At 38.4% G+C, this 14,484-nt stretch overlaps 1 protein-coding gene across 3 annotated transcripts; it reads right to left on the bottom strand.

Annotated features, from left to right (window-relative positions):
- Window positions 1-3,581: 3,581 nt before the first annotated feature.
- VCAM1 (vascular cell adhesion molecule 1) lies at window positions 3,582-11,748 on the bottom strand. 3 transcript variants are annotated; one of them, XM_086753501.1, is made up of 8 exons: window positions 11,617-11,748; window positions 10,613-10,891; window positions 9,568-9,885; window positions 8,674-8,946; window positions 7,797-8,063; window positions 7,081-7,347; window positions 5,260-5,530; window positions 3,582-4,528 (listed from the first exon to the last, which is right to left on the bottom strand). In XM_086753501.1, exons 1-8 carry the CDS (start codon window positions 11,666-11,668, stop codon window positions 4,360-4,362), a joined length of 1,896 nt encoding a protein of 631 aa, XP_086609627.1. In that variant the 5' UTR covers window positions 11,669-11,748; the 3' UTR covers window positions 3,582-4,359. The 3 variants fall into 3 exon arrangements, with proteins under 3 accessions (XP_086609627.1, XP_086609626.1, XP_086609625.1); XM_086753500.1 differs by having other exon boundaries at window positions 5,264-5,530; XM_086753499.1 differs by lacking the exon at window positions 11,617-11,748 and having other exon boundaries at window positions 5,264-5,530; window positions 10,613-10,958.
- Window positions 11,749-14,484: the final 2,736 nt, after the last annotated feature.

Genomic DNA, 14,484 nt, shown 5'->3' with positions numbered 1-14,484 from the left:
TTCAAAAAAAGTACTAAGAACAGCTCTGTGGGACTGTATCCTACAAAGGACTGAGAAATTGTAATGGGAATAAGGAATTGACTTATTCTTTATTCCCTGCAGCGATTCTCAGACAAAAAAAAAAAAGGCAAATGTAAAAAAGGCTGTTTATGGAAGCAATCCTGTACAGAGGAGGAACAAAGAAGCAAAATCACCTTTGGCACTGTCAGAAAACAGGATCATATACAGATCTTTTGCCACATGTTAAAGGGTATGTTGAAGTGCTGGAGGGGATTTAGAAAGGTCCACAAGGACTATTTACTGCTGTAGAAAATGCCTTATAGAGAAAGGTAGGCTTACAACAGCTCAATCTGTTTAGTTTATCAAAGAAATAAGAGACAACTTGATTACAGGTTGCAACTATCTTGTGGGGAGAAGGGAATAAAAGGCCAGACAAATTGGACTAGGAAGTAGGCCATGTATATACAACAGAAAGGGCACAGCTAATTACCAAGGACAAGGGTATATTCTCTATTTGAGAGGCATCTTCAGGCAAAATCATAATGCTTACAGGGGAACACACTCTGCTCAGAGAAGCTGCCTGTTCCAGCACAGCAGCCAGTTGATGAAGCTGAATGGCCTGCCGCAGTCAGTGACACCAGAGCGTCGTTTGGCCTCAAACATTACAACCAGGCCCTGCAAGGCCCTGAAACCAGGGGGAGCCTATCCCTGCAAAGACAGGGCCTCCAGCATTATCTCCAGCAGATAACAGCATCTCTGTCACAGGATACATTAACTGTTCCCTTCATTATACCTGCAGAATAATTTGAAATCATTCTTGGAGAAGTTTAAAAAAGGTATCTTATTCTGTTTCAGCTTTACATTTTAAGGAAGAGCACATTCCAAACTAGCTGCGGGGACGGAGATTTTGCAACCACTTTTTAAAACACAGGCTCATTTGAGCATTAGCATTCAGGATTGCCTCATGGTATTGCTGGGATAAACCTCTGCTCTGAGGACACAAGGGCAACTGGTAGGGGAAAATGCAACTCTACAACCTTCGAGATGACTTTGTAGGCAGAACGTGAGCAGACCGGTCACAGGCCTTTGCTCTACAGACCACAGAAAAATGGGCCCCTGTGGCAGGGACTCTCACCTGGGCTTCAGGCAGCTCTGACCCCTTCTGAAAGCGCTTTTTGGGCCGAAGCTGCTGTTTATGGCTCTTTACTAGGGCAGAGGCTCTGTGCTTCTCTTGATGTGAAATAGTGCAAAGAGAAACAACATTCCTTCTGTAATTTTCAATAAAAAGATAAGTTATTTGACTGTGAACTTTTAACCTCTACAGGACGAGCTCTTGCCCAAACCATTAAGTGTTCTGGAAAATAAGAATCAGGCAGTAGGGGAGGAGATCCCCTGGCAAGGTTTTTCTTTGTGATTTCACTGAGAGGAAGCTTGCTGCCCACACAAGAGCAAAGTGTCCTAAAATGAGCACTACAAGATCTATGTATTCACTTAGTGTTTCTGGGTGTAAAACTGGCCCTGTTGAAATCACAGGCCGACTCCTATTGACATAAATGACTTAGTAATTTATGGAGACCCTGAGAGAGCAGACAAGCCAAGCAGACGTTAAGGTCTGTATCTGTATCACAATACTGGTGAAAGCAACAGCAGAGAGGATACCAGAAACCTGTGGAAGAATTTCCAGGGAAGACTACACGAGTACCAAAGCGCTGTTGCAAGATTACTAATTTTTCTCCCACTCCTCTTTCCTCTTTTTATTCCTTCTGAGGGACTATGGGAAAGGGAAAAATAGCAGAGGAACTGCTAAGCCCCTTCTCCAAGTAGGCCTGGCCCAAGACCACTCAGAGAAGGCATAAGAAGGCAAGAGATACCATACCAGATCTCACCAGTGACTGAGCTACCTCACTATGTCTCCAGCAGTTGGAGCTCCTGTTTCAGGAGAGCATGCAAACTTGGCCACTTTCTGCAGTGTATTTCCTGAGGATTGCTCAGCATCAATGGCCATTGGATTAGGGATGTTATACAGTACATTTCTGCCTATTCCCTTTAGTGTTTGTTTATGGACTTTAAATTCATTATTTTCCCCATCCCCTTTTTGAGCCAATTGCTACTGTTATCCTCCACAACCTTTTGCAGCAGCTTCTAGTAGTTCACCATTCACTGTGTAAAAAAGTACTTTCTATTATTTTTGTTACACCGCTCACTCCTTAGTTTGCGTGCCCTGCAGTTCTGGCATTGCATGATTTATAAAACAGCAGTTCTGCATCTGTTGTTTGCTATCAAATGCTTTCACAATTTGGAAAATGTCAGTCACATTCCCTCCTCCCTCAGAATTCTCTCTCCAAACTGGAAAGTCCCAGGCATTTTCATTTTTCCTGTTTCCCAGTCCTCCCTCTCTGTATCTTTTCTAACTATCCTTCTTACAATACAGATACCAGAACTATATCCAGTAAGCAAAATGTGTGTGCACCAAAGTATTGCACAGTGGAAAAATCATGCTTTCTGGTTTGTTCACAAGACAGCACTGAGACAGGCCTGACATTATTCTGAACAAATCTGCCTGGCACCACCTCCAAGAAATTCATGTCATGGGCCTGTCAAAGCTCTCCTCCTCCTCTGTCTTCAATCTTTTCTTCACCCTCCTACTGCACGCGCACATTCCTCCAAGCCAAGTCCACACTGCTCTCCCATCTTTCTGCTCCACCTCCACTTTCAAAGCCTCCCTTTCCAACTGTAGATAAGCACAGGACTCTGCACACACCGATTTGCTGTGCACAAAACATTTCTAAACATGCTAAGAAAAAGATATGGGAGATCTGCACCACTGCCTCATGCTAGCTACCAAGAGACATCTGCATTTATATTGCTGTTGGGGGCAGTTCTTACCATTTGTATAATGTCAATAAATTCTTTTCACATTTCTCTGCTTGACCTTGTGCTTGATATTGTGTGTGCAAGTTCGGGGGAGCGAAGCCCACCTTCCTGTGCCTAACACAGTGGCTCAGGGCTGCCGAGACCAGATGTACTTCAACATCTCAGCCACAGTGCCTGCACCTCCTACAACCTTGCCTTCAGTGCTGAACATCACCAATTCAATAAGTCAAAGCAGCAGTGCTAGCCAATAGAAGGGATATAAGGGAGAATACCATCAAACTCCATCTCTCCTTCCCCCTCATCTATGCCTCTGCACAAGAAAGCCCACTATTTTCACAGCCATTTTGCCAACACTGCAGAGAGTGTGCGGCGAAAAAAGATGCTAACCAGGTTGAAGAATGCTTCTATTAAAAGGAAAGTTGTTAGGCAAGTGGTTTAGTTTTCCACAGTGAGCAGCTTGGGAAGGGCATTTCTTCAGGAAACAACTCAAACACCACTACTGAGGCTGCACAGATTTTGCCTCTCCCCCTTGCCTACGCCGTGAGGTTGCTGCCTGCCTTGCTTGTGCCTTTACAGCTAGGGCAAGATACTTGAATCTGCTGCTGCTAAAGATAATACTTTTCACTGGTTCCTTCCACAGGAACGTGTATTCTGACATAATCTTAAGCAAGAATCACTAGGGGGATCTAGTCAAACATACATGCTGGTAGTTTTACTTCGCAGTGGAAATCTGTAAAACATATTTATTGGCAGCTTATATGCTAAATGGAGAGTCTGATTTAGCTCATCACAAAATAACAGAATTCTGACATTGATCTGAGAATGATTAAACTCTATAAAAATACCTTAGCTGTCCCAAAACTAACCAGACTATAATCCCAGACACTTACTGAATAATATTTAAAAAATAAAATAATTTTTTTCACAAATGAGCCTCAGATCTTAAATTAATTTAAATTAATTAGACATGCATAACCCAGTGATTGTGTAATTTCATGGAAATGGTTTATGGCAATATGAGTGAAAAGAGAACATTTTCCAAACATTACTACAAGCAGATAAATTATATCAAAAACATTCACCCTGTAGAGTAAAGCAAAATAAAATATTATCATCTGATCAGCTCAAGTAATGCTGAATTATATCTTTGATTTAACAACATTTCTCTGTACAGTTGCAGTAAGAATGCAATTTTACAAACTGATATTCAGTTGAACGCATCTATAACACAAATTATACATTATGTACAAACATAGTTCTCCAAGGAACTCTTTGTTCAGCATGCTTCGACACAGAAGTGGTTTAGATGATGAGCATTCCCTTTCATTTAAATACTGAAATACTTATCAAAACATGAAAAAAAAAAATCCATTTGCTATCACATGGTGGTGTTCTTAAGTCACTTGTTTGTTACCATATGTTATAGAAGAGTAGAACCAGTCACAACAATAGATAACATTCCTTCTTAAGAACATAGACTTATATTCATGAGATCACACTTTCAGCCCGAGTGCTTTTACAAGACTGTAGGATCCATTTATCTTTGCTTTTCTTGACACGTAGATCAGAATTGCAACTACAGGTACTGCTATTGCTGTTACACAAGAGAACGCAATAATCAGTGGTAGCATTTGATCTGTTTTTTTCAATCTTCCTGAAAGTGGAGACAAAAGGAGAAAAAGTTGTGTAAAAACTGATTGAAACAGATACATGTTTATTACTGTAAAAGCAGTGTTATTAATTACCTTCATTCGGAACACTATTTCTGTTTTTATGCACAAAGCACATTTTAAAATGTTTTCCTTATGCTTTTTTCTTTAGTAACTCCATATTACATACTTTAACTCCTAGGCACTATCTTGGTCCTGAATTTGGTCTGCAAGTTCAAACCCATCTGATATTAATCTAAAATGAAGAATACCATGGAGCTCATGAAGAATACAAGAAGAATATCACGTCTTTTACCCAAGAAAGATCTGGAGACATTTCTACCTCCTGGAAACAACATTTCAGGAGAAGACTATGTTTTAAAAGCCCAATCTTTACACCTTTTTGTGAAACAGAACTTTCTCTGGATTAGTCTCTCTGTTTATGTGTGGACAGAAATGCGCCCAGGATCCACTTTTTTCTGGCCCTATCCTTAAAGCTACTGCACCAACTTGAGTAAGAGAGAGAATAACATCCACACTGAAAGGAGGTTAAATACAGCTTATTCTCACCAGTTGTTCTGTTATTAGGGTTGATTTGGGGTTTGGGGTTTTTGGGTTTTTTTTTGGTTAACCGCAGTATTGCTGTGCAAGGATCAACTAGGATGAACTAGTGCTCACCTTGACACAAAATTCATTAGAAAGTACAAACAAAATAAGTTTAAGGCAATAGATCTACCTACCTACAACAGCTATGTCAATCACTTTGATGCTGTTTCCAACCTCATTGAAAACATCAAGCAAATATCTGCCTGTATCATTTTTGGTGACATTGTAGAGTACAAAGGTTCCATTCACTGATGGTAGAATAATTTCTTTCTCCTGATGGACTTTTTTCAGGACCATTTGTGATGGTGGGTTACTGTATGTGCTACATGTAATGGTGATATTTTCTCCTTCTTCAACATTTTCTGATGGATATACTAACACAATAATATTTTGTGGAGGAACTGGAAAGAATAGAAATGCAAGGTAGGATTTAGCAACAAACAGAAGCAAAAAACTCATGAGGTTTCAACAGCTTGTACACAAAAAGTACTAATCCAGTTAATGTATTCACTATAATATTTGACCACACAGCTGTAGACACTACTCTGTCACTAGCTAGTCTTCACATAGTGCAGTCAACAGCAGCTGACAGAAAGAACATTTTGTCAATTGATGGAGCCTGTTGCATATTTTTTACATTGTATGCAACCTTTCCTACTTTTCTTATTTTAAATTCACTGTTTATTCATTTGAGTTCATGAAAGGACACAGACCAACAGACCCAAAGGTCGATGTCCTCTTTCAACAGAAGAGAAATAGAAAATGCAAAGGAAGAATTCCTAGAAGAGTATTTTTTTCACTAGGTTCCACAATTTTAAATCCTGTTTTCAAAGTCTGGGGGGAAGTGGAACTACGAAAAATTTTGAAGTAGCAATTATTTTGTGCATCTGCATTTTCTTGGACAGAAGTTTTCATCAGCACTAAGATCCTACCACTTATGACAAGAAGCTGTGAAACTCATCTCAGTTTTTTAAAGACAATTAATGGAATTGAAGCAAAGATGTCATTCTGGCTGTCTAAAACAAATCCGAACATTAACTCTGTACAGTAGTTATTTTAACTGACTCTTGACATAAAGTAGTATGTGCTGAGGCTGCCCTCCCAGTTCATTAATTATATACATTCATACATTCCTGCATCCTTTAGCTGAGCCCTGCCTGGTATATTTGTCATCTACTGTTTCAAGGGTTGTGATCCCATCACCTAGTTTCTTTTCACAGAGGACTCTGAACAGATGGAACATCGGCAGATATGCAAGAAATGGTACACTTTCTCCTTGTATCACTGCACTTTAAGGGAAAACTGAAAATGTACTTTTTTGGTGCAGCTACAAAACCATCAAAGAATAAGGAAGAGAAATGGATTCGTGGCAGAAGTGATTCCTAAGCAATATGCTGTTGCCACGTAATAAACAGAAGCAGCAGGGCTAAAGCAGAGAAGTCTGCTTACTACTGACAATGAAACTTTGCTATTATTGCATGTAGGTTGAGGAATCAGCATTTGGTACAGCTTAAATGCAGTTTGTGAGAACAGGATACAGAGTCATAACTTAAAGGAGAGCCAAGGGGCTGTAATACAGTCCCTCCACAGAGAAGTTTCAGCATGTACTTTCTCTTTGAATCTTTTGTACGCGCGTATCCGGATCCTAGACTGAGAACTATTTGTAGAAAATACAGGCATTTGCCTGCATAGGTTCTTTGCCTGATGTGTGCATTTGCCAATTGAAAGGAGTGACAGAAGCTCAGCTGACATGAGAACTTTGCATAAGCTGTCTGTACTAAGGCACATTTCACCCTTCATTGGTTAAAGCTTCCTAAATGCCTTAATGACATTAGGGCCACCTTTTAACTCCACTGACATCAAAGACAGAATTCTCCTGTCCTTCACAGAACACGACCTGGACCTAAAATACATAAAACAAAAAACTCGTGTTCCATCTCATTCTACTAACCTTGAATAAGCAATTCCACAGCTTTTTCTTCTTTGCCAAATTGGTTATAAGCTTCACATTCATAAAGCCCCAGATCTTTACTTTTTGTGTTCTGTATAGTTAAAGTTGCATCTTTAAAAATTTTCTCAGGCTCCCCAGAGGCCGCCTTTTTCTTCCAAGAGATGACTGGAGCTGGATTACCGGAACTAGTACATTTCATCGTCACAGTTTCTCCTTCTTTAACAGAAGTAGCAGGGATAACAGTGATCGTTGTATTCTTTGGTCCATCTGAAAGGAAAATCCTGCAGTTAATCATCACTGGATTTTTTAGAGATGGATCCAATATGTCCTACTGGATGCCAGGGTGTTGGCCTCCCAAAGGTAATTACTTTTTCATTCTCAGAATAATTAAAATACATGGTATCAGAGCTTCAGTACAAACTCTCTATAGCCTAAATGTACGAACCAAGTACTTAAAACCAAGAATGTTAAGAAGTAGATCGGTTTCTTGTGCATTCAGACCCTGACTTAAGACTGTCATTACACTAAACATTTCATGTCTTTGTTTTACTCATCAGCACTGCTCCTTTCTCTGGGGAAAAGCAGAGGACTATGCAGATTTTTTTTTTTGTACTCATAGGGTTTTGTGTAGTTTGATGGGTACGTTTATCACTGAAGTAAGTGAAAAAAATAATTAATTATTTTTTAATGACCCAGAAAACATTACACATACTTACATTCCACATTAAGTGTTTTTTCACTTTTATTTTTCCCAAACTCATTTTCTGCTACACATTCATAGTCTCCTCCATTTAGGAATGTCACAGATGGAAGAAAGAGAATTCTTCCCTCACTGTAAGGCACTATGTCTGCACTGTCAGATTTTCTCCTTAAAATAATTTTGGGAGGAGGATTACTCTCAGCAGAACATTGTATGGAAACTTCTTCTCCTTCTTGAACTGTTGTAGAAGGCTCAATGGCGAGTTGTACAATGTATGGAGCACCTGCATGACAAAAGAAAAGGCTGTTATGCTAATGCAAAAGAAGTACTAAAATCAGAAAGGGTTTTAAGAAAGCAGGAATTGCTTGCCCAAGAAGCTGTTCATTTTGACTTTGGTCTCAGACTCCATCTGAGAGTTTTGGCTCTATTGAAACAGTAGCAATACTAATAATAACAACTATGATAACAACTATTATTATTCCCAAATAGTTTTACTATTAAATGACTACTAATGACTAAAACTACTAGTTCAAAGAAGTAGACTGTGATGTCCCTGTGAAATTGCTATGTCTATTAGCATTTCAAGGAAATAACAGTGTCTCCCACACCACCACTTTCTCAGATTCTTTTATCACTTCCAGTGTTGCATTGCAGGAAATGCATAGAGATATGCACATAGAGCAGCAGTACAGAAAGAACTGGCAGAAAATGAAGCATAGAAATAAAAAGCACAGCCTACGAAGAATAGCAGTAAATTGAAAGCTAAATCCTGAATACATAACAAGGAAGGCCTCATAATTTCCTGCTTTTCAGTGTTTCAGCATCCTCCAACCTAACAGGCAGCTACCACTTGGGTACTGGATAACACAAGTTAAATTCAAGCAGACTTGTACCTTGTATAACAATGTCCACAGTTGCTTTCTCTGTTTTATTAGTTGCCAGATTAATTGCTTCACAGATGTACAGTCCTGAATCAGTGAAATGGGCATGGGGAATAAACAGGACGTTGTTTTCTACGAGATGCTGAATGCTTTCATCAGCCAGATGTTTTCTCCAAACTATCTGTGGTGGTGGATTACTCTCAGTCACACAAGTGAGTTTTAGAGGGTCTCCTTTCATTGCTGAATTGCCTGGAGATACAGTAATGATAGTATTTTGTGGACCAACTGGAAGAGAACAACAGAGAGATAAGGTCAGTAGGCTAATGAAGAATGACATGCACATCTATAACACTAGCTTCTCTAGAGGTACTCTTCACATAATACCAAGAAAAAAAAATAATGTGCATTCCAGTAACACAGTGGAACAATTTTTCCAGATTTGATGAGACATTTAGCTTGCATCTTTGAAAGCTAAGCTAGACAAAATGTGTACAATTTTTTTTCTTCCACTCTTACATTTGTCTCCTTATTGTTTAGGACTATGAACTTGGAACTGGTAAGCATACAATGGCAACTTTAAAACCAAGTGAACCTGCTTGCTGCCATTTTTCTTCTAGTCTTTACTTTCTGACTGAGCACCTGTGCCTCAGGTAAGAGAGTGAGAGAAGAGCCACTAAAGCATTGCCTAAATTCTGTCATGAACAACAGTGGGTATTTAATGACTCAATGACTGCTACTGAATACAACAGAATTCAACTGCAAACTGAATACAACAGATTATCTACATAATTAATACAGATAAGTGCAGATTATAAATTATTTACGGCACACATTTTGTAAACCCATTTCATGAAACTTAACATTAAACAGTACTTGGCGTGAAAGCCCTAGAATAAAAATACTTACAGTTTGCATTCAGTTTCTGAGAAGTTACTCTTTCTTTGGGTTCAAAGTCCATACTATCAATTTCTAACTTGGCCACGCAGGTAATCTCTTTCCCAATATCTTCAGCTGTGAGATTAAATGAGTACATCACAGTTTTGGTCTCTGCATTGGTGCTGTCATCTTCATAAAAATATTTCTCAACAAGAATATGTTCCTCTTTCTTTAGGAATACTTCCAGGCGACTAGAAGGATACACATCAGGGATTTTACAGATGACAGCAACTGGTTCTCCAGCGAATAAAGATGGTCTGATCTCAATGACAGGATCACTGGGGAAAGCTAAAATAATAAAATTCACTTCTTTAGTCTAGCAGAGATGAGCTCTAGGGTCAACATAAAAGTAAGATCCAGACATCAAACATCCTGAGTTTAGAGGTGTGAACATGACATTGTATCAACGTTATTACAAGACATATCTTGGTATGAAGACATACAAGTCTTTTATAAGCAGTTCACACACAAACAGGAATTATATTTGTACAATTGTTGAAATATGATCACAAGTGATTTAACAAGATCAGGCAGGGCATCTAGGCAGTGATAGAGCTGCCTAACTATAGGCATCCGGAGTATGGTGGCATCCTGTTTTCTGTTTTCTGTGCTGGTAGGTTTAGACATCTGACTAATTTCCCTGCAAACCACAAAGCCTTTGACTAGGTGCTCTGCACTTGCAGGTTTCCCAAATACATCCATCTCAATCTCATTGGTTGGAGTATTTTTTCCAGCTCTATGACTGTTTTGGGGAGTCTGTGTTTCAGCTTTCAAGTATTACCAAGAATAAGAATAAGTAATACCAGTAGGTACTACATTCAGTGCAGAAAGGTAAAGCAGAAAGGGGCTGAGAAAGAGTCTCGAACAGACAGATAAAGGAATCTTACAAGGAAATGTAAGTTGAGCTGCAGCAGACTCATTATCCTAGCATTACCAGTTAACTACATCTAAAAACAACTATTGATTTTTTTAATGAACATGTACTACTTAAAGAGAATTTTACATTTTTACTTACAGTAAAGTTCAACTTTGATACTCTTCTCTTTTTTCTCTTTCTCACCACAGAAGACAGTACACAGATAATCATGAGAATTCACAACGCTAACTGGATTCATAGTCAAGGTAGAGTATGTTTTATAGTTGTTCACTGTTCCTCCAAGGGGGTTGTCCATCTGAGTTCTCCAGGAGAAGGTTGGTGATGCACAGCCGGTAGTATTGCATGTGAGTATGAGCGTTTCTCCAATCTGTGTAACAATTCTGTTAGCAGGTATAATATCCACTTCAAAAGCTTTAACTACAACAAGGAGAACATACATAAACTCAGCAGTATTCTCAACATTTATTTTCACATTACTTATCATGTTCTACTGTGACACGAGGTCATTACTTTGCAAGTTTACTTTACAGTTGTGTGGAGGTTCAACTAATAAAGCTCTTACAGTGTTTTATATCTACAAAACACCCCTAAACATTGTTATTTTTGTCAAACATAACACAGACTCAGATGACTCTAATAGACAATTCTCATACGTTAAATGGCATTAATCCAATGCTGCCAGTGAAAATAAATGCACTAGCACAATAAAACTTTTTTTGTCAGGTGGACCTGGTTCTAAAACTTTGTAACATTTGAGGGGAGGGGTGATAAGTCAGATAGCAAGGACAACTGCAGAATTCCTTTCAACAGGATACTTAGTGCCAAACTTGACTGATACTGTCAGGGATGACAGTAAAAACCAAACATGCAGTGATATACTGCAGTTGTCTCCTAGACTGTCTTTTAGCAAACTCAATAAGAAAATGACTGTGCCATTGCAAAGCACAGAAAAGCTCAAAGTAAATGTCAAAAAAAAAAAGCTTATTGACATTTTGACAGAACTAGTTAATTGACAGTTGTATTCACTGAAACGTAAAAGCAACTGGAGCAAAGAGAAATAAAGATCAAACAGTAAATTGTAGGTCAGTTCTCACTTAAAAAAATTAAAAACAAATAAAGCAAACATCCCCCCTCCAACTTACCTGTTATTAACACATACAAAACGATTAGCACAACTTGGCTTGTTCTTTCCATCTGTTTTAAGATTTGTAATTGCTGTACTGGGTAAAGAAAGTAAATTCAGAAGCCTTGCTTTCTCTTTTCTGTGAAGAAGCGCAGCGAGATCCTGCTGCTCTGCAACAGTTTATCAGCAGAGAGCCAGCGCGCTGCTTATAAAGGCTCTCCTCGAGTGGAGGGGGAAATCCTTGGCCAGGGAACTCCAGAGCCGGAGGAAGAGGTCCATATCGGGCTGTGCCAGCGGGCTCGGCGCCCTCTGCCGCTTGCTGCAGGACGGAAATTAAAGCCCAGGAAAACAATAACTAGGAACACTTGTAATACGGTGCCTACTAGACTTTAAAAAACCAAGTCAAGCTCCGATCCTACAAACAACCGATAAAATGAAAGAATGCGGGTAATTCCAAGTAATTGAATGGCACTCTATCTCAGATGGAAGTTATTCAAGTTTGCTCTCAGTGCAAAAAATTTTGTAGGGCTGAGTCTTGAGAATACTTCCAACAATATTCAACCCTGTAAATAACTTCACCTAACTCAGTATTCCCTTTGAAAACTGCGCTACAAGTTTAAAAGGTGATGTTACTCATATTCTTAAGTATTTTTGATCCCTAAAAATGAAGAAACAAGTCAGATAACAGAATGAACTAATTTTCCCAACTGCACTTCTAAAATGCCTCTAAAATGTCCCTCTTTCAAGATGCTACTGGTATGCATTACCTGACTGATATGCCGCTCAGATGTCTCATGTCCTGTTTATGTATAATTGAAGTATAGCAGTTGATAATACAACTCGGGGGTTCTTTTCAGCATTTGCTTTCAAGTGGGTATACAAATCCATTGTGGAGTATTTCTGGGGACAACTATTACTCGATAACACACAGTGTTATGAAAAAAGTCCATGTTTAATTTTCAGTTGGGAAATGCTATGAATGCAAAGAATGGATAAAGGTTTCAAAATCTCAATTGTTTATTTTTTCAACTACTTGAGTAGTTCATATTGGTCAACCACTAAATAAAAGCATCAAGAAATTAAAAACAAGATATATGATTTTAAAAAGTCTCTGGCAAATTGTTTGGTATGTAATAGTTTGGTCACTTGATGTCTATGAAATATTGTCACCATATAGTATATTTTATAAACAGCACAGATTCAAATGTCCAGTAAATGAGTAAAAACTTGAAAACATACAGGGTAAAGTAACAACGCTGTAAATGCTAAAGAAAGTTAATTGCTGAAAGGCTGGCATGACATCAACATAATGCTTTTTGAGTCAAGCAGATTTTATGATTAGTAACCTAATGCTAGCTCAAAAATACTCTCAGCTGAGAGTAGTACCAGAGGATATAAGTCTCTTGCTGGCTTACACGCAGCATGTATTCTTCAGGAACTATTTTCTTCTGCCTTTTTCCTGACTGCAGCTGCCCCTACATTTGCATCCTCATCAAAAGATAGTTGGACAGCACAAGCTGCTACAGAAACACACAAACAGAAGCATCAACCACTTTTTTTCACAAACTTATAATAAACCCATAAATATAACAGGGATGTAATGATTGTGGGAAGATAAAATTGTGAACTCTGGGAGAAAGTATGTCTTCAAAATAATAATAATTAATAATGAGAACAATATTCAAAAATATGAAAAAATAAACAAGACAACCCAATAATTACCCAGAAGACAATGAAACAGGGAAATCTGAAGCACCTAGCAACACCTAACCAAAAGTCACTAAAACTGAAGTTCACTGAAACTAACGCAGTGGATTGTCCCATAATATATTATTTGTATTACCATCATAATGTTTTTTATTAGAGGAGGAGAAGGAAGAGGAGGAGAAGGAAGAAGAAAAAAATTAAATCTCTTAGATCTTAGGAAATGCAAGCATTAGTACTGTTCTGGAAGGACTCTTATCAAATCCAGAAATCCAAAATCTATCCAGAATAGGTAACAACACTGTAGAATGTGATTTTACTTCACAGAAAAGGGTTTTGTTGAAGAAAAGTATACTCTCTCAGTTAAGTTGCAAACAAATGCTTTTTAATCATAGGCAGAGAGAAGCAAGAAACGAAACTCTTCTGGATTGACTGCTTAAACAATCATAGGCTAACCTGAGGGAGAAAAGTCAAAATTTCCCTAATTCTGGGAAATTACTTTCTAGACACAAAAAGATATCGATATAGGAGGCCATATCCGCATGCCGGAAAAACTGCAACCAAGTCATTCATCAGATAACATGAAATAGGAAATAACTCTGATTCAGCTCTTGGTAAATTAAACTGGACAGCTGCCATTAACTTTACTGGAGTTGGATCCTTACCAGAGGGAATACTATACTGAGTGATCAGACAAATTTAACTCAGACAGTATAGGTAAGAGCAGGGGTTAGGCAACACATATTATTAAAAGAAGTTCAGATCGGCCAAGAAATTAAAAAGTTTCTTAAAACTTGCTCTTTACCCAACTTCAAATGTGAACCTTCTATGTATTTTAAAAGAACATGTACTTTACTCTTGCTCCTACTATCCTCAGCATCAACCTGCAAATAGGAAAATAGGTATCAAGTTTGTTTATTTTTCAAAACTGACTGCTCTGTTTGAAAACCAATAGAGAACAGCTGACAAGTTTTAGCAGTTAACCTCACAAATTCAGATAATCTAGCTTTTTATTCAAAGGGCACAGAGCTGGACGCTGGGGATAAAAATAGAGGACACATTCAGATTCAGAGCGAGATCAACTACTATAAAATCAGCTGGAACACATCCTGACACATGCAGAGCGTAATGAAGACTGGAATGTAACAAGTATTACACAAATATTACTAAAGGCAAAAGAGAT

The sequence above is a fragment of the Chlamydotis macqueenii genome, chromosome 8 (genome assembly GCF_036417535.1).
Source record: "Chlamydotis macqueenii isolate bChlMac1 chromosome 8, bChlMac1.mat, whole genome shotgun sequence".
In the NCBI taxonomy this organism is placed as follows: Eukaryota; Metazoa; Chordata; class Aves; order Otidiformes; family Otididae; genus Chlamydotis; species Chlamydotis macqueenii.
This window is presented reverse-complemented; position numbering and strand designations above follow the sequence as displayed.